This window comes from Mobula hypostoma, chromosome 31, assembly GCF_963921235.1.
Source record: "Mobula hypostoma chromosome 31, sMobHyp1.1, whole genome shotgun sequence".
NCBI lineage: Eukaryota > Metazoa > Chordata > Chondrichthyes > Myliobatiformes > Myliobatidae > Mobula > Mobula hypostoma.
The window spans coordinates 3,951,470-3,974,239 of record NC_086127.1 but is presented as its reverse complement, the minus strand read 5'-3'; the positions used below and the strand labels follow the sequence as shown (position 1 = coordinate 3,974,239).

The 22,770-nt window shown below is 54.2% G+C and overlaps 1 protein-coding gene across 2 annotated transcripts in view; it reads left to right on the top strand.

Annotated features, from left to right (window-relative positions):
* patl1 (PAT1 homolog 1, processing body mRNA decay factor) overlaps positions 1-22,770 on the top strand; it is a 66,248-nt gene that overhangs the window by 40,313 nt on the left and 3,165 nt on the right. Inside the window, exons 15-18 of one of the 2 annotated variants that reach the window (XM_063036756.1) lie at positions 2,862-2,990; positions 14,868-14,959; positions 19,139-19,288; positions 20,407-21,742. In XM_063036756.1, coding sequence (XP_062892826.1) covers positions 2,862-2,990; positions 14,868-14,959; positions 19,139-19,288; positions 20,407-20,428 — 393 coding nt within the window. In that variant the 3' untranslated portion in view covers positions 20,429-21,742. Of the gene's footprint in view, positions 1-2,861; positions 2,991-14,867; positions 14,960-19,138; positions 19,289-20,406; positions 21,743-22,770 lie in introns of those variants that run through there. The other variant, XM_063036755.1, reaches the window with a different exon arrangement.

Sequence of the window (22,770 nt, the reverse complement as noted above, 5' to 3'; positions counted from 1 at the left end):
CCAACCTGAGTGTGGCTTCATCTTTACAGTAGAGGAGGCCGTGGATAGACATGTCAGAATGGGAATGGGACGTGGAATTAAAATGTGTAGCATCACCTTGTCCTCACCGACCACCCCACCAGCCTCCAACCTGATGGCATGAACATTGACTTCTCTAACTTCCGCTAATGCCCCACCTCCCCCTCGTACTCCATCCTTTATTTATATACACACATTCTTTCTCTCTCTCTCCTATTTCTCCCTCTGTCCCTCTCTATACCCCTTGCCCATCCTCTGGGTTTTTCCCTCCCTCCCCCTTTCTCCTTAGACCTCCTGTCCCATGATCCTCTCATATCCCTTTTGCCAATCACCTGTCCAGCTCTTGGCTCCATCCCTCCCCCTCCTGTCTTCTCCTATCATTTCGGATCTCCCCCTCCCCTTCCCCCTTTCAAATCTCTTACTAGCTCTTCCTTCAGTTAGTCCTGACGAAGGGTCTCGGCCCAAAACGTCGACTGTACGTCTTCCCAGAGATGCTTCCTGGCCTGCTGCGTTCCACCAGCATTTTTTACGTGTGTTGCTTGACATTCCAGCATCTGCAGATTTCCTCCTGTTTGCGTTTTTGAAGTATAGAACTGGCTGGACTGGTTCAATGAACGATGTAATTGGACCACTTTGTAATTGTCAGACGTCCGGGGCGACAGTGAAGAGCTCGTCTCGCGTACCATCCAGACAGATCAGATCATGACACGGTGCACTGAGGTGGTGGCTGTCCTGCGGGTCCAACGGTGACAGGAGACCGGTGCGGGGGTTGGCACTGGGGTGGTTTCCCTCTCTCGACCCTGTGAGTCGGGCTCCAGTGGTGCAAACAAGAGTCGCAAGTGCCCGCCCCTCGCTGACAGACGGTGGGGAGGGATGTGTGTGTGATGTGTCCCCCTCTCCCCCACCCCCAAACCCTTCCAGGTGACCGTCACGCCCCTGGGGCTAACGTAGCACCCCCACTGCTCACTGACTCTGGCTGGTAACGACGTCTCTTGAATCCGGGCAGTCGGGGGAAAACTTCGGGTGCCGAGCCACAGAGGGGCGCACAGCGAGCGCGCGCACGCCTGCGCCTGTCCTCACCTCCCTCTCCCTCTGCCCTCTGCCCTCGGCCCTCGGGGCAGGGTTGGGATATCTGGTAATGGATGTGAGAGGGCACTGGAGAGGGTCCACAGGGAGGTTCATGAGGATGATTCCGGGAGTGAAAGGGTTAAGGCATGAGGGGCGTTTTGATGTCTCTGGACCTGTACTCACTGGAGTGTAGAAGAATAAGGGGGATCTCATTGTATGAGGAGTGTTTGATGTCTCTGGACCTGTACTCACTGGAGTGTAGAAGAATGACGGGGGATCTCATTGTATGAGGAGTGTTTGATGTCTCTGGTCCTGTACTCACTGGAGTTTAGAAGAATGAGGGGGATCTCATTGTATGAGGAGTGTTTGATGTCTCTGGGCCTGTACTCACTGGAGTTTAGAAGAATGAGGGGGATCTCATTGTATGAGGAGTGTTTGATGGCTCTGGACCTGTATTCACTGGAGTTTAGAAGAATGAGGGGGATATCATTGTATGAGGAGTGTTTGATGTCTCTGGGCCTGTACTCGCTGGAGTTTAGAAGAATGACGGGGGATCTCATTGTATGAGGAGTGTTTGATGTCTCTGGACCTGTACTCACTGGAGTGTAGAAGAATGAAGGGGATCTCATTGTATGAGGAGTGTTTGATGTCTCTGGGCCTGTACTCGCTGGAGTTTAGAAGAATGACGGGGGATCTCATTGTATGAGGAGTGTTTGATGTCTCTGGGCCTGTACTCGCTGGAGTTTAGAGAATGAGGGGGATCTCATTGTATGAGGAGTGTTTGATGTCTCTGGGCCTGTACTCACTGGAATTTAGAAGAATGAGGAGGATCTCATTGTATGAGGAGTGTTTGATGTCTCTGGGCCTGTACTCACTGGAGTTTAGAAGAATGAGGAGGATCTCATTGTATGAGGAGTGTTTGATGTCTCTGGGCCTGTACTCACTGGAGTTTAGAAGAATGAGGAGGATCTCATTGTATGAGGAGTGTTTGATGTCTCTGGACCTGTACTCACTGGAGTGTAGAAGAATGAGGGAGGATCTCATTGTATGAGGAGTGTTTGATGTCTCTGGGCCTGTACTCGCTGGAGTTTAGAACAATGAGTGGGGATCTTGTTGAAACCTGTGGAATATTGATCGGCCTAGACAGAGGGGACGTGGAGAGGATGTTTCCCGTGCTGGTGGAATCCAGGACCAGGGGGGCACAGCCTCAGAATAGACGGACGTCCCTTTCGAACAGAGATGAGGTGGCATGTCTTTCTCCGGGGTGGGCCGGGTGGGGGGGGGGGGTTGTATCTGTGGAATCCATTGCCTTGCACAACCGTGGAGAGCCCTGCCGAAGGCTCTCGGCCCTAAACGTCGACTGTTTACCCTTTTCCACAGATGCTGCCTGGCCTGCTGAGTTCTTCCAGCGTTTTGTGTGTGTGTGTATTGTATGTATGTTTGTGTGTTGCTTGGGATTTCAAGCATCTGCAGATTTCCTCTTGTTCGGGTAGTTTAAAGTGGATTTCATTAGGGCATCGAAGGTTCCGGGGTGGGGTGGTGGGGGTAAGACAGGAGAATGGGGTTGAGAGGGTTAATAAATCGGCCATGGTGGGATGGCAGGGCAGACGATGGGCCGAACAGCCTCGTTTCCGCTTCTCTCTCTCGCAGCCTCGCGGTCTCTGTGGCAGACTTGGGGCGGAAAGGGGAGGGGTGTGTGTTTGTGTGTGTGTGAGGAGGGGGCCGAGGATCTGTAGTGAAGACACTGACCTGCTTTCTCCCTCCGCCCCCGGCAGATCTTGCCCTCGTTGACGGAGCCCTGCACCCGGCTGATCGGCCGCCTGCCCTCCGGCGCTCTGACGGAACTGCTGCGGCAGCTGACCGAGGGCCCGGGCAGCCATTTTGCCGCCGTCCTGCAGAATAAGGTGGGCCTCAGTGTTGGGGCGCCGAGAGGAGGGGTGGAGGGAGCTCGGCGCTGTGGGTTGGGCCCCGCGCAGCAGATCGGTGGGGGGGGGGCCAGTCGGGGGGTGGTGGGGCCTCCATGGGCGGGGACGGTCGTAGAGGAGGAGAGGGGCACCTTGTGCCGTGGTGTTCAGGCATGTTGCCGAGGACGATTACTGGGTTTGGGGTGGATGTTGGTGAATGCGGTTCAGCCCCCGGGTTGTCGATGGGGCGACGGGCGTGGAGGAACACGCCTCGCTCTAAATAAGAACTGGAATTCGATCGTAAACAAGGGTGGGGGAGCAGAAACCTGATTGGACGGGGACGAACCAATCAGGAGAGAGACGGACGTCGGGGGTGTAAATACCACCGGACCAGGCGCGCCTGAGTGTCACCCCTGATGAAGGTGGCGGAAGTTCGTCATCAAAACGCCGGTTATCATCGGTACCTATACCCGGCTGGAAGCCCGAAAGCAGTTTATTTTGAATTAGTCCTAATTAGTCAGGGCGTCAAAGTTTACGAGGGGAAGGCAGGAGAATGTTTTCTCGGGCTGTGTACGTCGAGGGAATACACACTGCAGTCCCGCCAAATCCGTGAGATCCTGACGGCTCTCCTGTCCCAAACCCCGGGGCTGTGTGGCTGCCGTGCGATTCGCTACCCCGTTACAACTTGGTGCCAGGAAATGGCAGACAGCACACCCCATACGATTAAAGGAGTTGTATTTATGGATCTTAACCGGCTGCCCACACGATCGATTGTGTGGACAGCCAGAGACTTCTCCCCAGGCTGAAATGGCAAACAGGAAAGGGCCACAGTTTTTTTTTTAAATACTTTATTTTCAAAATTTTCAAAACAAAACAATGAAATCAACAAAATCATACCAGCTCAGACATGTATAAAAAAGAAATAAGCAAAACAAAAAGACATAACATTAGAGGGATGCCTATTGTACAACGTGCTCAAAAATACTAAACTTGAAATCTCAAATGAGGGCCGTGAGAAATCAGCTGGGGGGAAATCCGCCCCCTGCCTCGTCCAGGCGGGCAAGAACCGGGTCCCAGATAGCCGAAGATTTTTTAATTGAATTGGTTCTCAAGAACCTAAGTTTCTCCATCTGTATGACTAAGATCATATCAGTCATCCATCTCCAAAAGGAAGGGGGAGAAGGTGACTTCCATTCCCTCAAGTTAAGTCTTTTGGCAACAATCTTTATACTTTATTGTCGCCAAACAATTGATGCCAGAACGTACAATCATCACAGCGATATTTGATTCTGCGCTTCACACTCCCTGGATTACAAATATTAAATATAAAAAATATTAAAAATAGTTAAAATTAGTAAATAAGAAAAATTTAAATTATAAATCATAAATAGAAAGTAGAAAGATGGGAAGTAAGGTAGTGCAAAAAAACCGAGAGGCAGGTCCGGATCCCCAGCCTCAGAGACAGTTGAGAGGGCACAGTTTTCAGGTGCTTGGAAGTAGGTACAGAGGAGATGTCAGGGGGAAGTTCTTTACGCAGAGAGTGGTGAGTACGTGGAATGGGCTGCTGGCGACGGTGGTGGAGGTGGAGACGATAGGATCTTTTAAGAGACTTTTGGACAGGCTTAGAAAAATAGAGGGCCATGGGTAACCCTGGGTAATTTCTAAAGTAAGTACATGTTCAGCACAGCATTGTGGGCTGAAGGGCCTGTATTGTGCTGTAGGTTAACTAAAACAGAAAAGAAACAAACAAACAAAAGAGGCCCATTATAATTAAACAGTCAAACTTAACCTCTGTTGAGGACATTTAGAACAGCAGGTGCTGAAAGAAGAGCTGGGCACCAGTCTCCCCAACCGTAAACTGTTTCATCTGCTTCTGTCTGGCAAACGGCACCGCAGCGTTAAAGACAGGACCAACCGGCTACGGGGCAGCTTCTTTCCACAAGCCTTTCGCCTTGTAAATTCCCACGTCTGTACATTGTGCCGGACTCGTAACGGAAAGATTTTTGCTCCCCCGTGTTGTGGGATGGATGTAGGGTGAAAATCAAATGAATTCAAATCCAACTCTCAGACCACGGGATATAGGAGCAGAATTAGGCCGTTTGGCCCATCGAGTCTGCTCCGCCATTCCATCACGGCTGATCCAATTTTCCTCTCGGACCCAATCTCCTGCCTTCTCCCTGTATCCCTTCGTGCCCCGGGACTACCAACGACGCACACACCAAATGCTGGAGGAACCCAGCAGGCCAGGCAGCACCTGTGGGGCGGGGGGGGGGGGGGGGAGTACGGTGGACGTTCTGGGCCGAAACCCTTCGAAGTGTCTGCGTGTTGCTTGGATTTCCAGCATCTGCAGATTTTTCTGCCGCCTGTGATAAGAATCTGTCAACCTCCGCCTCAAATATTCGTAAAGGCCTGGCCTCCACGGCTGCCCGTGGCGAAGAATTCCACAGATCCACCACTCTCCGGCTAAAGAAATCCCTCCTCATCTCCATTTTGAAAGGATGCCCCTCTGTTCTGAGGCTGTGTCCCTCTGGTCTTAGACTCTACCCATCCTCTCCGCATCCACTCTTTGGCCATTCCATGTAACAATTACAGCACGGAAACAGGCCACCTCGGCCCTTCTAGTCCGCCCGAACTCTTACTCTCACCTAGTCCCACCGACCTGCACTCAGCCCATAACCCTCCATTCCTTTCCTGTCCATATATCTATCCAATTTAACTTTAAACGACAACATCGAACCTGCCTCACCCACTTCTGCTGGAAGCTCGTTTCACACAGCTACCACTCTCAGTAAAGAAGTTCCCCCTCATGTTACCCCTAAACTTTTGCCCCTTAACTCTCAACTCATGTCCTCTTGTTTGAATCTCCCCCACTCTCAATGGAAAAAGCCTATCCACGTCAACTCCATCTATCCCCCTCATAATTTTAAACACCTCTATCAAGTCCTCCCTCAAACTTCTACGTTCCAAAGAATAAAGACTAGATTAGATTATGAAGACGCGCAGTCCTCTTTTATTGTCATTTAGTAATGCATGCATTAAGAAATGATACAATATTTCCTCCGGTGTGATATCACAAACACAGGACAGACCAAGACTGAAAAACAGACAAAACCACATAATTATAACATATAGTTACAAACAATGCAACAATACCATAACTTGATGAAGAAGTCCATGAGCACAGTAAAGTTCAAAGTTTCTCAAATGTCCCACATCTCACGCAGACGGGAGAAGGAAGAAAAACTCTCCCTGCCATACTCGACCACAGTCCGACTCTGAGTCATCCGAAAACTTCGAGCTCTGATCAGCTCTCCGACACCAAGTACCGAGCGCCATCTCTATCCCAATGATTTGACCTCCTTCTCGGTCGCCAAAAGCAGGCAGGGCCGGGGATTTTGAGGCCTACCCTCCGAAAGATTCCCGACAGCTCAGTAACGACAGCAGCAAACGAGCGTTTCAGAAATTTCTCCAGATGTTCCCCTGTGCTTTCACGTACATCTCCATCAAATCAGAAATGTCCATGGCCCCTATTTAACAGATACGATGTCATTTTTCACCGGAGGTCTGCACACACGCGGCGCACTGCTCTCTCTCCTCCCGCCTTGATCCCAACTTGTTCAACCTTTCTCTGTAACTTAGGAGATGAAACCCAGGTAACATTCCAGTAAATTTTCATCTGTGCTTCAATTCGATAGGCGTCAATGAGGTTAGCCCTTCACTCTTCTGAATTCCGGTGAATAAGACCATAAGACAGGAGCAGAAGTCGGCCATTCGGCCCATCGAGTCTGCTCCGCCATTTTATCATGAGCTGATCCATTTTATCCTATTTAGTCCCACTGCCCTGCCTTCTCACCATAACCTTTGATGCCCTGGCTACTCAGATACCTATCAATCTCTGCCTTAAATACACCCAATGACTTGGCCTCCACTGCTGCCCGTGGCAACAAATTCCACAGATTCACCACCCTCTGACTAAAAAAATTTCTTCGCATTTCTGTTCCGAAAGGGCGCCCTTCAATCCTGAAGTCATGCCCTCTCGTACTAGACTCCCCCATCATGGGAAACAACTTTGCCACATCCACTCTGTCCATGCCTTTCAACATTCAAAATGTTTCTATGAGGTCTCCCCTCATTCTTCTAAACTCCAAGGAATACAGTCCAAGAGCGGACAAACGTTCCTCATATGTTAACCCTCTCATTCCCGAAATCATTCTAGTGAATCTTCTCTCCAACGTCAGCACATCCTTTCTTAAATAAGGAGACCAAAACTGCCCACAGTACTCCAAGTGAGGTCTCACCAGCGCCTTATAGAGCCTCAACATCACATCCCTGCTCCTATACTCTATTCCTCTAGAAATGAATGCCAACATTGCATTCGCCTTCTTCACTACCGACTCAACCTGGAGGTTAACTTTAAGGGTATCCTGTACGAGGACTCCCAAGTCCCATTGCATCTCCGAACTTTGAATTCTTTCCCCATTTAAATAATAGTCTGCCCGTTTATTTCTTCTGCCAAAGTGCATAACCGTACACTTTCCAACATTGTACTTCATTTGCCACTTCTCTGCCCATTCTTCCAAGCTATCCAAGTCTCTCTGCAGACTCTCCGTTTCCTCAGCACTACTGGCCCCTCCACCTATCTTCGTATCGTCAGCAAACTTAGCCACAAAGCCAGCTATTCCATAATCCAAATCGTTGATGTACAATGTAACAAGAAGCGGCCCCAACACTGATCCCTGTGGAACACCACCGGTAACCGGCAGCCAACCAGAATAGGATCCCTTTATTCCCACTCTCTGTTTCCTGCCAATCAGCCAACGCTCTATCCACGTATGTAACTTTCCTGTAATTCCATGGGCTCTTATCTTGTTAAGCAGCCTCATGTGTGGCACCTTGTCAAAGGCCTTCTGAAAATCCAAATATACAACATCCACTGCATCTCCCTTGTCTAGCCTACTGGTAATTTCCTCAAAAAATTGTAATAGGTTTGTCAGGCAGGATTTTCCTTTAAGGAATCCATGCTGAGTTCTGCCTATCTTGTCATATGGCTCCAGGTACTCTGTAACCTCATCCTTGACAATCGACTCCAACAACTTCCCAACCACCGACGTCAAGCTAACAGGTCTATAATTTCCTTTTTGCTTCCTTGCCCCCTTCTTAAATAGCGGAATGACATTTGCAATCTTCCAGTCTTCCGGAACCATGCCAGAATCTATCGACTTTTGGAAGATCATCGCTAATGCCTCCGCAATCTCCGCAGCTACTTCCTTCAGAACACGAGGGTGCACTCCATCTGGTCCAGGAGATTTATCGACCTTTAGCCTATTCAGCTTCCTGAGTACTTTCTCTGTCGTAATTGTGACTGCGCACACCTCTTCCCTGCCACCCTTGAGTGTCCAGTATCCTGCTGTCTTCCTCAGTGAAGACTGATGCAAAATACTTGTTCAGTTCCTCTGCCATCTCGTCATCTCCCATTACAATTTCTCCAGCATCATTTTCTATCGGTCCTATATCTACTCTCACCTGTCTTTTACTCTTTATATACTTGAAAAAGCTTTTAGTATCCTCTTCGATATTATTTGCTAGTTTCCTTTCATAGTTAATCTTTTCCCTCTTAATGACCTTCTTGGTTTCCTTTTGTAAGGTTTTATAGACTTCCCAATCCTCTGTCTTCCCACTAATTTTTGCTTCCTTGTATGCCCTCTCCTTCGCTTTAACTTTGGCTTTGACTTCTCTTGTCAGCCACGGTTGCATCCTTTTTCCACTCGAAAATTTCTTTTTTGGAATATACCTGTCTTGCACCTTCCTCACTTCTCGCATAAACTCCAGCCACTGCTGCTCTGCCGTCTTTCCCGCCAGTGTCCCTTTCCAGTCAACTTTGGCCAGTTCCTCTCTCATGCCACTGTAATTTCCTTTACTCCACTGAAACACCGACACATCAGATTTCGGCTTCTCTTTTTCTAATTTCACAGTGAACTCAATCATGTTATGATCACTGCCTCCTAAGGGTTCCTTCACTTCAATCTCTCCAATCACCTCCGGTTCATTACACAATACCCAATCCAGTACAGCCGACCTAGTGGGCTCAACAACAAGCTGTTCTAAAAAGCCATCTCGCAGACATTCTGCAAATTCTCTCTCTTGAGATCCAGTGCCGACCTGATTTTTCCAATCTACTCGCATGTTAAAATCCCCCACAATTATCATAACACTGCCCTTCTGACAAGCCTTTTCTATTTCCAGTTGTAATTTGTAGTCCGCATCCCTGCAGCTGTTTGGAGGCCTATAAATAACTGCCATCAGGGTCTTTTTACCCCTGCTATTCCTTAGCTCAACCCATAAAGATTCTGCACCTTCTGATCCTATATCACCTCTTTCTAAAGATTTAATATCATTTCTTACCAACGAAGCCACGCCTCCCCCTCTGCCTACCTTCCTATCCTTCCGATACACCGTGTATCCTTGGACGTTCAGCTCCCAGAGACATGCATCCTTTAGCCAGGTCTCAGTGATGGCCACAATATCATACCTGCCAATCTGTAGCTGTACGACAAGATCATCCACTTTATTTCTTATGCTGCGCGCATTTAAATACAACACCTTAAGACCAGTATTTGATACTTTTTGCTTTGATTTCACTGCAACTCATCCCAATGACTACACATTTGCCCCATCACCTGCCTGTCTTTCCTGACATCTTTACTGCTCACTATCTTAGATTTATTTCTGTTTTCCCCTTCCTCCACTCTATCATTCCAGTTCCCATCCCAGAGCCATCAAACACTCTTCTTAGGAGAAGCCGTCAGTCCTGGAATCATTTGTCATGATCCTCCTTTGCACCCTCCCCAGTTTCAGCACGTCCAGCAGACTCTTAAAGGCCTCTCTTGCTGGGTCTGCTTCCGTTATCAGTCGCGTCGCATGACGCGGGCGACCGTGGTCTGTCCCTAACCACGATCGTTCTTGGCAAATCTTTCCACGGATCGGTTTGCCATCGGCGGCTTCTGGGCAGTGACTTTACAAGACGGGTGACCCCCCCCCCCCCCGGCCATTATCAATACTCTTCAGGGATTGTCTGCCTGGCGTCAAGTGGCGGCTTAACCAGGGCTTGTGATCATGGACCGCTGCTCGTGCGACTGTCAGCCACCTGACCCTGATCTGTACGACACCCACAAAATGCTGGAGGAACTCAGCAGGTCAGGTTTGGGCGGCTTGAATCACTTGTGTTGGTTGAATTGACTTTATTTCTTACATCCTTCACATTACATGAGGAGAAAAAATCTTTACGTTACGTCTCCGTCTGAATGTGCAATCAGAGTAATTTATAATAAATAGAACAGTCAATATAACATAGAAATACAGCTGTATCAGTGTGAATTAATCAGTCTGATGGCCTGGTGGAAGAAGCTGTCCCGGAGCCTGTTGGTCCTGGCTTTTATGCTGCGGTACCGTTTCCCGGATGGTAGCAGCTGGAACAGTTTGTGGTTGGGGTGCCCGGGTCCCCAATGATTATTTGGGCCCTTTTTACACACCTGTCTCTGTAAATGTCCTGAACAGTGGGAAGTTCACATCTACAGATGAGCTGGGCTGTCCACACCACTCTCTGCAGAGTCCTGCGATTGAGGGAAGTACAGTTCCCATACCAGGCAGTGATGCAGCCACTCGGGATGCTCTCAATTGTGATCCTGTAGAAAGTTCTTCGGATTTGGGGGCCCGCACCAAACTTCCTCAACCGTCTGAGGTGAAAGAGGTGCTGTTGTGTCCATTTTTCACCACACAGCTGGTATGTACAGACCACATGAGATCCTCGGTGATGTTTATGCCGAGGAACTTAAAGCTGTTCACCCTCTCAACCCCGGATCCATTGATGTCAATAATGTGTATAAAAACCAAAACATCTCCCCCCTCCCCCCGGCTCTCACCTTCAATGGTAAATATTGGTTCGAGATTGTCACGTGTACCGAGGTGCAGCGGAGATCTGTCTTGTTCCCCTTTCATACAGATCGATTCATTAAAGTTAACAGTAAATTTTCCCTCACGGTACATGCACGTCGCCGCTCACAACCCTGACATCCATTTTCTGGCGGGCCTTCTCAATAACTCCATGGTTCTGCAATCCTTGGGCTCGGCCGGCAGCGCTGGTCCAGGGGAAGGGAGTCTCCGGCCCTGCCAAACGTGCGAAATCTCGTTTTTGCGTGGATGCTGCGTGATGTGTCTCCCCCCCCGTTACAAATCCGTACCGCGAAATAACAGGCAGTTGAAAATATGCGATTAAATGATTGAGCTTTATAATTCTTAATTTGATTAGAGGGTCAGTAAAGAAAAGCAGAGAGAAAAAGGGCCCATTTTTGACGAAACAGTCCAATGCGCAACGTTGGAGCGCACTGTTTTCCCATCTGTTCGCTCTCCATCGATTCCCACCCCCCCCCGGGCATCGTCAACTCCCGAGCCCCATTCCTCGCCCGCTCTGTCCTGCTGTCCACGACCTCTCCGTCATCTGCCAAACAAAAGCCTCGCTCTCGGGCGCACAAGAAAGAAAAAAAACACCACTCCCCCCTCACTGGACGCCGCACGTTCCAAAGCCCCCCGTTGTCTCCAGTCATGACCCAAACACTTGCGACTCCAAAGAAGCCGTCGCACCAGCAGTGAAGCCTCTCCCAGGACGTTACAATTCTATTCTGAGGCCTTGACGTCTTGACACCCAAGCCTGGTCCGTGCGAGACGGAGAGAAAGCTGTCGCCCACGTGGCAAGCTTCCCCCTCTCCACGAGTCTGATGAACCCACTGGAACGGCAGAGATGGGCACCTGCAGCGTCGAACTGCCTTGCGGACTCCAGCTCTGGATTTTTCCCTCCGGGGGTGGGGGGGGGTGGTTTCATTCCCAAAGCCCTTCCCACCAGTGGGTGTATCCGCGAGGCAGCGGAGGTTCGAGATCGGAGTTCTCCTGGGTGAGCTGCCAGCCACGGCTGGCCAGCCCCATCTGCCCGAAGCGACTGGTTTTAAGGCGCCAGTAAACCTGCCTTCGCCTCTTCTCCTGTCGGTGGAAATGATGCTGCTGGGCTCAGTAGCTAAGCCTCAGGCGAAGGCCAGGATCTGGGCTTGGTTGTCAGAGGCTGTTTGAGGCTCACGCTGTTGGGAACGTTTAATAGGTAGCGGGAGCTTGTCCCCCATTAACACCCTCGCTATAACAACCTTAAGGAACTGGTAATCCAGTGGTTCCCCAAACACCGGACCGCAAAGCATGCGCTACTGGGCCGCGAGGAAACGATATGATACGAGTCAGTTGCACCTTTCCTCGTTCCCTGTCACACCCACTGTTGGAACTTGAACATGGGGTTGCCAAGTGTCCCGTATTAGCCGGGACATCCCGTATATCGGACTAAATTAGTTTGTCCCATACGGGACCGCACTTGTCCCATATTTCCCCCCCTACGGTAGAGCGTTCCTGTGAAACCGTTTGTAAGCCGAAATGGCGTGAAGCGAAGAAGCGATAACTGTACCATTAATTTATATGGGAAAAATTTTTGAGCATTCCCAGCCCCAAAAAATAACCTAACAAATAAGACAGAAAACCGAAAATAATACTAGCATATAGTAAAAGCAGGAATGATAAGATAAATACACAGCCTATATAAAGTAGAAATAATGTATGACCCAGATCCCCTCGTTCTCGGGCACACAACAAGGAAAAAAAAACACTCCCTATATTGGCCAGCGCACAATCCAAAGCCCCCGTTATCTCTCGCCGTGACCCAAACACTGCCGCTACAGGAAAAACCATAACATTAGCGGTGAAACCTTTCCCAGGGTGTTTACATACAATATATGTCTTGAAAATTCTTTCCTTTCGCAAACGTCCACAAAAACAGAGGAGTTCCCCGAAGGATGAATGACAGTTAAACATTAGAACCCCAAAGCAACCCCCCCCCCTCAGCTCCAAAAGAGGTGTCCCCGTTTCACAGCGAAGAATCCTAAATATGAGCAATGGGCACGAAACGCTCGAGGAACTCAGCGCGCCAGGAGTGTGGGGCGAGCCCGCAGAGGGCAGGATAGAGCGTTAACGGTGGCAGAGAAAGTGCAGTGCGGGCAGACGGCGAGGTAGAGTGCGAGGTAGGGAGTCCATCGTCCCACACGAGGGGACCGTTCAACTGTCTTAGAGACTTAGAAACATAGAAAACCCACAGCACAATACAGGCCCTTCGGCCCACAAAGCCGTTCCGAACATGTACTTACATTAGTAATTACCTTGGGTTACCCATAGCCCTCTATGTTTCTAAGCTCCACGTACCTATCTAAGAGTCTCTTAAAAGACCGTATCGTATCTGCCTCCACCACCATCACTGGCAGCCCATTCCACACACTCACCACTCTCTGAGGAAAAAACTTACCCCTGACATCTCCTCTGTACCTACTTCCAAGCACCTTAAAACTGTGCCCTCTCGTGCTAGCCATTTCAGCCCTGGGAGGAAAATGCCTCTGACTATCCACACGATCAATGCCTCTCATTAGCTTGCAACAGAAGCTGCCCCCGAGCCCGGTGGGATGTGCTTTCCGGCTTTGGTCTCTGGGAGGAGGTGGGGGGAATGCTCGGGGTGGGTGGGGTCTTCGATGGGAAGGGTTACTTTGCCGAGGCCGTGGGGAAACAGTATTGTAACAGTATTCAGCACCACCGATCCTTCGCTCACATAACTGAGTATTATGATTATGAGGACAGGCAGTCCCCTTTTATTATCATTTAGTAATGCATGCATTAAGAAATGATAAAAATGGTTTTCCAGAATGATAGCACAAAAGCACATGACAAAACCGACTTAAAAACTAACAAAAACCACATAATTATAACATATAGTTACAACAGTGCGAAGCAATACCATAATTTGATCAGAACAGACCATGGCACAGTAAAAATCTCAGAGCCTCTCAAGTCCCATCATCTCACGCAGACGGTAAACCAGGGATTCTGATCGATTTGACGGAGAATTTTTATTTGTGCATCTCCCAGAAACAGAGAAATCGACAGCACATCACAGGCCCTTCGGCCCACAATGTTGTGCCGACCACGTAACCTGCTCTAGAGACTACCTAGAATTTCCCTGCCGCACAGCCCTCCATTTTTCTAAGCTCCACGTACCTATCCAAGAGGCTCTTAAAAGACCCCGTCGTATCCGCTTCCACCACCATTGCCGGCAGCCCATTCCACACACTCACCACTCTCTGTGTGAAAAACTTACCCCTGACATCTCCTCTGTACCTACTTCCAAGCACCTTAAACCTGTGCCCTCTCGTGCTAGCCATCTCAGCCTTGGGAAAAAGCCTCTGACTACCCACACGATCAATGCCTCTCATCATCTTATACACCTCTATCAGGTCACCTCTCATCCTCCGTCACTCCAAGGAGAAAAGGCAGAGTTCACTCAACCTATTCTCATAAGGCACGCTCCCCAATCCAGGCAATATCCTTGTAAATCTCCTCTGCACTCTATCTCTCTATCTCGTACATAATAGAGGAAAAAATAGATCATGAATTGTTGTGTGTGTGTGTGTGTGTATTAAATAGTTAAATTAAACAAGTCGTGCAAAAACAGAAATAAAAGTGATGGTGAGAGTTTTTTTTTAAGAAAGCCTCTGGAGTGTGCTGCCCGGCGCAGAGGCGAACGCATTGGAGACTTTCGAGGGGGCGTGTGGGTGGAGGGATTCGAGTTTGGGGGCCTCCTGATCTGCTCTTCAGCTGGCTTGCCTCAGCAGCGTGGCGGCGAGGGACGCGGGCGGGGTCGGTGGCCGGTGATCGCCTTGAGCAGGGAGTAGGGGCCACAGGGGGGGGTGGGGGGACATCCCACACCGTCACTCTCCCAACACCCCCCTCTCTCTCTGGTTGACGCAGTTCGGTGTGACCCTCTTCTACATGATCCTGAGTCAGGGCGAACGGCTGCAGAGCTCGGCTGCCGACAGCCAGCTGATGGAGGACAACAGGTGGTGAGTGTTTGCGGACGGGCGGGTGGGGGTGGTGGTGGTGGTGGGGGGGGAGGTGTCGTCATCTCTGTCTCCCCTCCCCTCGATGCCCCTGCCTCTCCCTCCTTCCCCCCAACTCCAACCCCGCCAGCGCCCGCTCTTCCTCACTCCCTCCCTCTGGCGTCCCCACTCGACCACTCTTGTGCTGTACCTCACCTCGCACTCTCCTCTAACCCACCCCTCAGCCATCCATCTCTCTTCTCTCGCCCTCCCTCGCCCCTTCTTGCCCTCTATCTCTCTCTCACCCTCCCTCGTCCCTTCTTGCCCTCCCTCGCCCCCTCTTGCCCTCTATCTCTCTCTCACCCTCCCTCGTCCCTTCTTGCCCTCCCTCGCCCCCTCTTGCCCTCTATCTCTCTCTCGCCCTCCCTCGCCCCCTCTTGCCCTCTATCTCTCTCTCACCCTCCCTCGTCCCTTCTTGCCCTCCCTCGCCCCTTCTTGCCCTCTATCTCTTTCTCACCCTCCCTCGTCCCTTCTTGCCCTCCCTCGCCCCTTCTTGCCCTCTATCTCTCTCTCACCCTCCCTCGTCCCTTCTTGCCCTCCCTCGCCCCTTCTTGCCCTCTATCTCTCTCTCACCCTCCCTCGTCCCTTCTTGCCCTCCCTCGCCCCCTCTTGCCCTCTATCTCTCTCTCGCCCTCCCTCGCCCCCTTTTGCCCTCTATCTCTCTCTCACCCTCCCTCGTCCCTTCTTGCCCTCCCTCGCCCCTTCTTGCCCTCCATCTCTCTCGCCCTCCCTCGCCCCCTCTTGCCCTCTATCTCTCTCTCGCCCTCCCTCGCCCCCTCTTGCCCTCTATCTCTCTCTCGCCCTCCCTCGCCCCCTCTTGCCCTCCTCTCTCTCGCCCTCCCTCGCCCCCTCTTGCCCTCTATCTCTCTCTCGCCCTCCCTCGCCCCCTCTTGCCCTCTATCTCTCTCTCGCCCTCCCTCGCCCCCTCTTGCCCTCTATCTCTCTCTCGCCCTCCCTCGCCCCCTCTTGCCCTCCATCTCTCTCGCCCTCCCTCGCCCCCTCTTGCCCTCCATCTCTCTCGCCCTCCCTCGCCCCCTCTTGCCCTCTATCTCTCTCTCGCCCTCCCTCGCCCCCTCTTGCCCTCTATCTCTCTCTCGCCCTCCCTCGCCCCCTCTTGCCCTCTATCTCTCTCGCCCTCCCTCGCCCCCTCTTGCCCTCCATCTCTCTCGCCCTCCCTCGCCCCCTCTTGCCCTCTATCTCTCTCTCGCCCTCCCTCGCCCCCTCTTGCCCTCTATCTCTCTCTCGCCCTCCCTCGCCCCCTCTTGCCCTCTATCTCTCTCTCGCCCTCCCTCGTCCCTTCTTGCCCTCCATCTCTCTCGCCCTCCCTCGCCCCCTCTTGCCCTCCATCTCTCTCGCCCTCCCTCGCCCCCTCTTGCCCTCCATCTCTCTCGCCCTCCCTCGCCCCCTCTTGCCCTCCATCTCTCTCGCCCTCCCTCGCCCCCTCTTGCCCTCTATCTCTCTCTCACCCTCCCTCGTCCCTTCTTGCCCTCCCTCGCCCCCCTTGCCCTCTATCTCTCTCTCGCCCTCCCTCGCCCCTTCTTGCCCTCCCTCGCCCCCTCTTGCCCTCTATCTCTCTCTCGCCCTCCCTCGCCCCCTTCTTGCCCTCTATCTCTCTCTCACCCTCCCTCGCCCCTTCTTGCCCTCTATCTCTCTCTCACCCTCCCTCGTCCCTTCTTGCCCTCTATCTCTCTCTCACCCTCCCTCGTCCCTTCTTGCCCTCCCTCGCCCCCCTTGCCCTCTATCTCTCTCTCGCCCTCCCTCGCCCCTTCTTGCCCTCCCTCGCCCCCTCTTGCCCTCTATCTCTCTCTCGCCCTCCCTCGCCCCCTTCTTGCCCTCTATCTCTCTCTCACCCTCCCTCGCCCCTTCTTGCCCTCTATCTCTCTCTCACCCTCCCTCGTCCCTTCTTGCCCTCTATCTCTCTCTCACCCTCCCTCGTCCCTTCTTGCCCTCCCTCGCCCCCCTTGCCCTCTATCTCTCTCTCGCCCTCCCTCGCCCCCTCTTGCCCTCCATCTCTCTCGCCCTCCCTCGCCCCCTCTTGCCCTCCATCTCTCTCGCCCTCCCTCGCCCCCTCTTGCCCTCTATCTCTCTCTCGCCCTCCCTCGCCCCCTCTTGCCCTCTATCTCTCTCTCGCCCTCCCTCGCCCCCTCTTGCCCTCTATCTCTCTCGCCCTCCCTCGCCCCCTCTTGCCCTCCATCTCTCTCGCCCTCCCTCGCCCCCTCTTGCCCTCTATCTCTCTCTCGCCCTCCCTCGCCCCCTCTTGCCCTCTATCTCTCTCTCGCCCTCCCTCGCCCCCTCTTGCCCTCTATCTCTCTCTCGCCCTCCCTCGCCCCCTCTTGCCCTCTATCTCTCTCTCGCCCTCCCTCGCCCCCTCTTGCCCTCTATCTCTCTCTCACCCTCCCTCGTCCCTTCTTGCCCTCCCTCGCCCCTTCTTGCCCTCTATCTCTCTCTCACCCTCCCTCGTCCCTTCTTGCCCTCCCTCGCCCCCTCTTGCCCTCTATCTCTCTCTCACCCTCCCTCGTCCCTTCTTGCCCTCCCTCGCCCCCCTTGCCCTCTATCTCTCTCTCGCCCTCCCTCGCCCCTTCTTGCCCTCCCTCGCCCCCTCTTGCCCTCTATCTCTCTCTCGCCCTCCCTCGCCCCCTTCTTGCCCTCTATCTCTCTCTCACCCTCCCTCGCCCCTTCTTGCCCTCTATCTCTCTCTCACCCTCCCTCGTCCCTTCTTGCCCTCTATCTCTCTCTCACCCTCCCTCGTCCCTTCTTGCCCTCCCTCGCCCCCCTTGCCCTCTATCTCTCTCTCGCCCTCCCTCGCCCCTTCTTGCCCTCCCTCGCCCCCTCTTGCCCTCTATCTCTCTCTCGCCCTCCCTCGCCCCCTTCTTGCCCTCTATCTCTCTCTCACCCTCCCTCGTCCCTTCTTGCCCTCTATCTCTCTCTCACCCTCCCTCGTCCCTTCTTGCCCTCCCTCGCCCCCTCTTGCCCTCTATCTCTCTCTCACCCTCCCTCGCCCCTTCTTGCCCTCTATCTCTCTCTCGCCCTCCCTCGTCCCTTCTTGCCCTCTATCTCTCTCTCACCCTCCCTCGTCCCTTCTTGCCCTCCCTCGCCCCCCTTGCCCTCTATCTCTCTCTCGCCCTCCCTCGCCCCTTCTTGCCCTCTATCTCTCTCTCGCCCTCCCTCGTCCCTTCTTGCCCTCCCTCGCCCCTTCTTGCCCTCTATCTCTCTCTCACCCTCCCTCGTCCCTTCTTGCCCTCCCTCGCCCCCTTGCCCTCTATCTCTCTCTCGCCCTCCCTCGCCCCTTCTTGCCCTCTATCTCTCTCTCGCCCTCCCTCGTCCCTTCTTGCCCTCCCTCGCCCCTTCTTGCCCTCTATCTCTCTCTCACCCTCCCTCGTCCCTTCTTGCCCTCCCTCGCCCCCTTGCCCTCTATCTCTCTCTCGCCCTCCCTCGCCCCCTCTTGCCCTTCATCTCTCTCGCCCTCCCTCGCCCCCTCTTGCCCTCCCCTGCCCTCTATCTCTCTCGCTCCCCCTCTCCCCATGCCCCACTGTCCCTCTTTGCTCCATTCTTCCCGTGCCCACTGCCTTTCCCTCGCCCTCCCCCATCGCCTCCCTCCCCCTCTCTTTCTCTCTCTTGTCTCTCTGTGACTGTCTCTGTCTCTCTTTCTCTCTCTCTCTCTCTCTCTCTCTCTCTCTCGCTCCCCCAGGCTGCCATCCCCACCCTCACCTCCCCGTTTGTGAGGAGGTGACTTTCCCTCTGGTCCTCTGTCCGGGGTGAAACAGAGGGGAGAGTGGGCAATTGAGGCTCGGGATGGGGAGGGGTAAGAGGGGCGAGGAGGGGAGGGGGAAGGGATGACTGGGGAGGTGAGGGGGGGCTGGGAGGGAGAGGCTGACTGGGCAGGTGAGGGGGTATTGGGAAGGGAGGGAATGTGAATCGGGGACGGGGAGGGGAGAAGAGTCGGACAGACCGGCAGGGGATTAGAGGGAGGGGGCACAGGAGAGGGGAAGTCGGGCCCAGAGGGGAGAGGAGGATGGGGGGGGGACAGGGGGGAGAGACGAGGTGGAAGGTCGGATGTGAGAGGTGGGGAGCTGGTGGTTGGGAGACGAACAGGACGTTCCCCGTCAATGTGACTCCCGCCCTTCCCTCTCTGCCGTTGCCCAGGACGGAGCTGGTGTTTGCAGTGACGCGGGAGCTTCTGAAAATGCCTCAGGCCTGTCTGGCCACCCCGTCCGTCACCCCTGGCAACCTGCTGGCCCTGTTCTCCCACTACGTGGACAGGCAGCGGCTCGGCCTGCTGGAGGCCAAGTTACAGTGAGTGTGCGGGGAGAGGGGGGAGGACGGGATTCGGTGGGGACACTGCACACCCGCCAAGTCGGTCTCCCGGCGTGATACTGCGCTCCCCCCTGCCCACCCCCCCAACTGGATCGACACCACGCTTCACCCCGTCCGTCTACTCTCTCCCCCCGTCCGTCTACTCTCTCCCCCCGTCCGTCTACTCTCTCCCCCCGTCCGTCTACTCTATCCCCCCGTCCGTCTACTCTATCCCCCCGTCCGTCTACTCTATCCCCCCGTCCGTCTACTTCTCTCCCCCCGTCCGTCTACTTCTCTCCCCCCGTCCGTCTACTTCTCTCCCCCGTCCGTCTACTCTCTCCCCTGTCCGTCTACTCTCTCCCCCCCGTCCGTCTACTTCTCCCCCCCGTCCGTCTACTTCTCCCTCCGTCCGTCTACTTCTCCCCCCCGTCCGTCTACTTCCCCGCCGTCCGTCTACTTCCCCGCCCCGTCCGTCTACTTCTCCCCCCGTCCGTCTACTTCTCCCCCCCGTCCGCTTCTCCCCCCGTCCGTCTACTTCTCCCCCGTCCGTCTACTCTCTCCCCCGTCCGTCTACTCTCTCCCCCGTCTGTCTACTCCTCCCCCCGTCCGTCTACTCCTCCCCCCATCTACTTCTCCCCCCCCGTGCGTCTACTTCTCCCCCCCCGTGCGTCTACTTCTCCCCCCGTCCGTCTACTCTCTCCCCCCGTCTCTCCCCCCGGTCCGTCTACTCTCTCCCCCCCGTCAATCTACTCTCTCCCCCCCCGTCCATCTATTCTCTCCCCCCCGTCAGTCCACTGTCTCCCCCCTGTGCGTCTACTTCTGCCCCCCGTCCGTCTACTCCCCCCCCGTCCGTCTACTTCTCTCCCCACCCCCATCCGTCTACTCTCTCCCCTCCCCCACTCTCTCTCTTCCCCCCCCCAGTCCGTCTGTGCTCCCTCCCTCCCCCACGGTCCATCTGCACTCCTCCCTCCCCCCCCGCCCCCCCCCCGGTCCGACTGTGTGCTCCCCCCTCCCATCTGTGGTTTCCCCATGGGACGATATGCGTTTGTTGGACTTTGATTATTGTACACACCCTCTTTTAGACCTTAATGCCTCCTCCTCTTCCCCCCTCCCCTCAGACTCTCAGTCAACCCTCGGTAGAGGAAGTCGGCGGCTGGGTGGGGGACTCTGCGGCCTCTGCACGGATCCCGGTGACACCGGACAGGAGTCTCCCCGGCCACGGCGGCAATCTCTCTCTCCCCCCACCCCCCCCCCCATCAACACCGGATGAAGAGGTGTACCCGGCGACGACGGGCCGAGGTCTCCCGCGGCGACATGTCTCCCTGGCGACGGTGGGCGGGGGTTCTCCACCGGTGACCTGCGTGCCCACTGGGAGGGGGGGGGGCCAGATGCGTCACCCCGGCAACGGCAGCGGATAAACTTCCCGCTGCGCAGTTTGCTTCAGGAGCACCGATGGGGGTGGGGGGTGATTGCTCATTCACGTCAAACGTTCCCTTCACCCCCCCCCCCGCAAACACCCGGCCACGTATCTCTTCCCCTCTTTTTTTAAACACCCCCCCCCCCACCCCATTGTCCCTGTCGGTGTTGGTCGTCCTGGTATCCTCTCTCTGGCTCTCCCCCCAGCCTGGTACCACCTCTCCCCCCAGTACATCCAGCCGCCTGTTTCCGACGCGAGCCCGCCGCCCCCCCCGCCCCCGCGGTGGGTACAGATCCTATTTTGAGTAGACTGGCTTTATACGTGCCTGCACTGGCCAGGGGGAGGCTCCAATACCCACCCCTCCCCGGCCGTGAGTCTCTCTCCCTCTCTCTGTCCTCACCCACCCCCCCCCCGCGCTGACCTGTGTGTGTGAGGTGACATTAGTTATACCTGGGGCGATATTTGCTATGCCCTCAAACGCACACACCCCTTGCTGGTCTGTTCCTCTTCTTCCCCCGGTCCATGCCTCTCCCCCACCCCCCCCACCCTCGCCCGTTCCTGACACCTTCCTCCGTCCCTGACCCCCTCCTCCCTGGCCTGTTCCTGATGCCCTCCTCCCTTGCCCGTCCCTGACGCCCCTCCCTCACCAGTCCCCCCCCTCCCTCGCCTGTCCCCGACTCCTCCCTTCGTCCGTCCCTGACCCCCTCCCTTCGTCCGTCCCTGACCCCTTCCCTTCGTCCGTCCCTGACCCCCTCCTCCCTGGCCTGTTCCTGACGCCCTCCTCCCTCGCCCGTCCCTGACCCCCTCCCCCACTGACTGCCCCCTATGACTCCCCCTTGCCCCTCTTGCCCCTCCCTTCCCTCGACCCCAGTCACAGGGGAACTTGTCTGCACACTATTAAATAATGTTTTGCTTTTTACAAAATGTAATCTAGTTAAATGTTTTTAAACGCCAGAATTAATTTCTTTTTTTCTCTTTTTTTTTGTTGCTTTCATTAAAAACGAACTATTCTTTTTGGGCGTGCTGCCTTCTTTCTAACGGGGCGGGAGGAGGGGTGCAGGCCCTTCAGCCCAGCGTGGTGCTGCTATCCCAGGCCCCTCGGTGCCGGCGTGGCCTGAGGGAGCTGGGTACGCTCCTGAGGGACCCAGTCAGGCTGGATCAACCCCTGCCCCCCCACACCACCACCACCCGAGGGTAGACTAGTCTTGGTCCGGAGGGGGCGGATTCGAAAGTGACCCGAAGGGGTCGGATGAGAGCCAGGACCTGCCCCTCCAAGGGTCTCCATGATGGGTGGAGTCGGGGCCACTGGACGGTAGTGATGATGTTTTCCACACCCTCTTTCCAGGCTGAAAACTCAGCACACTCCTCCAGGGCAATAGGTGCAGGAGCAGGCCATTCAGCCCTTCGAACCAGCACCGCCATTCACTGTGATCATGGCTGATCATCCACAATCAGTACCCAGGTCCTGCCTTCTCCCCATATCCCTTCACTCCGCTATCTTTAAGAGCTCTATCTAACTCTCTCTTGAAAGCATCCAGAGAAATGGCCTCCACTGCCTTCTGGGGCAGAGCATTCCACAGGACCACAACCCTCTGTGTGAAAAAGTTTTCCCTCAACTCTGTTCTAAATGGCCTACCCCTTATTCTTAAACTGTGGCCTCTGGTTCCGGACTCCCCCAACATCGGGAACATGTTTCCTGCCTCCAGCGTGTCCAATCCCTTAATAATCTTATATGTTTCAATCAGATCCCCTCTCATCCTTCTAAATTCCAGTGTATACAAGCCCAGTTGCTCCAATCTTTCAACATATGACAGTCCCGCCATCCCGGGAATTAACCTTGTGAACCTATGCTGCACTCCCTCAATAGCAAGAATGTCCTTCCTCAAATTTGGAGACCAAAACTGCACACAATACTCCAGGTGGGGTCTCACCAGGGCCCTGTACAACTGCAAAAGGACCTCTTTGCTCCTATACTCAACTCCCCTTGTTATGAAGGCCAACATGCCATTAGCTTTCTTCACTGCCTGCTGTACCTGCATGCTTACTTTCAGTGACTGATGAACAA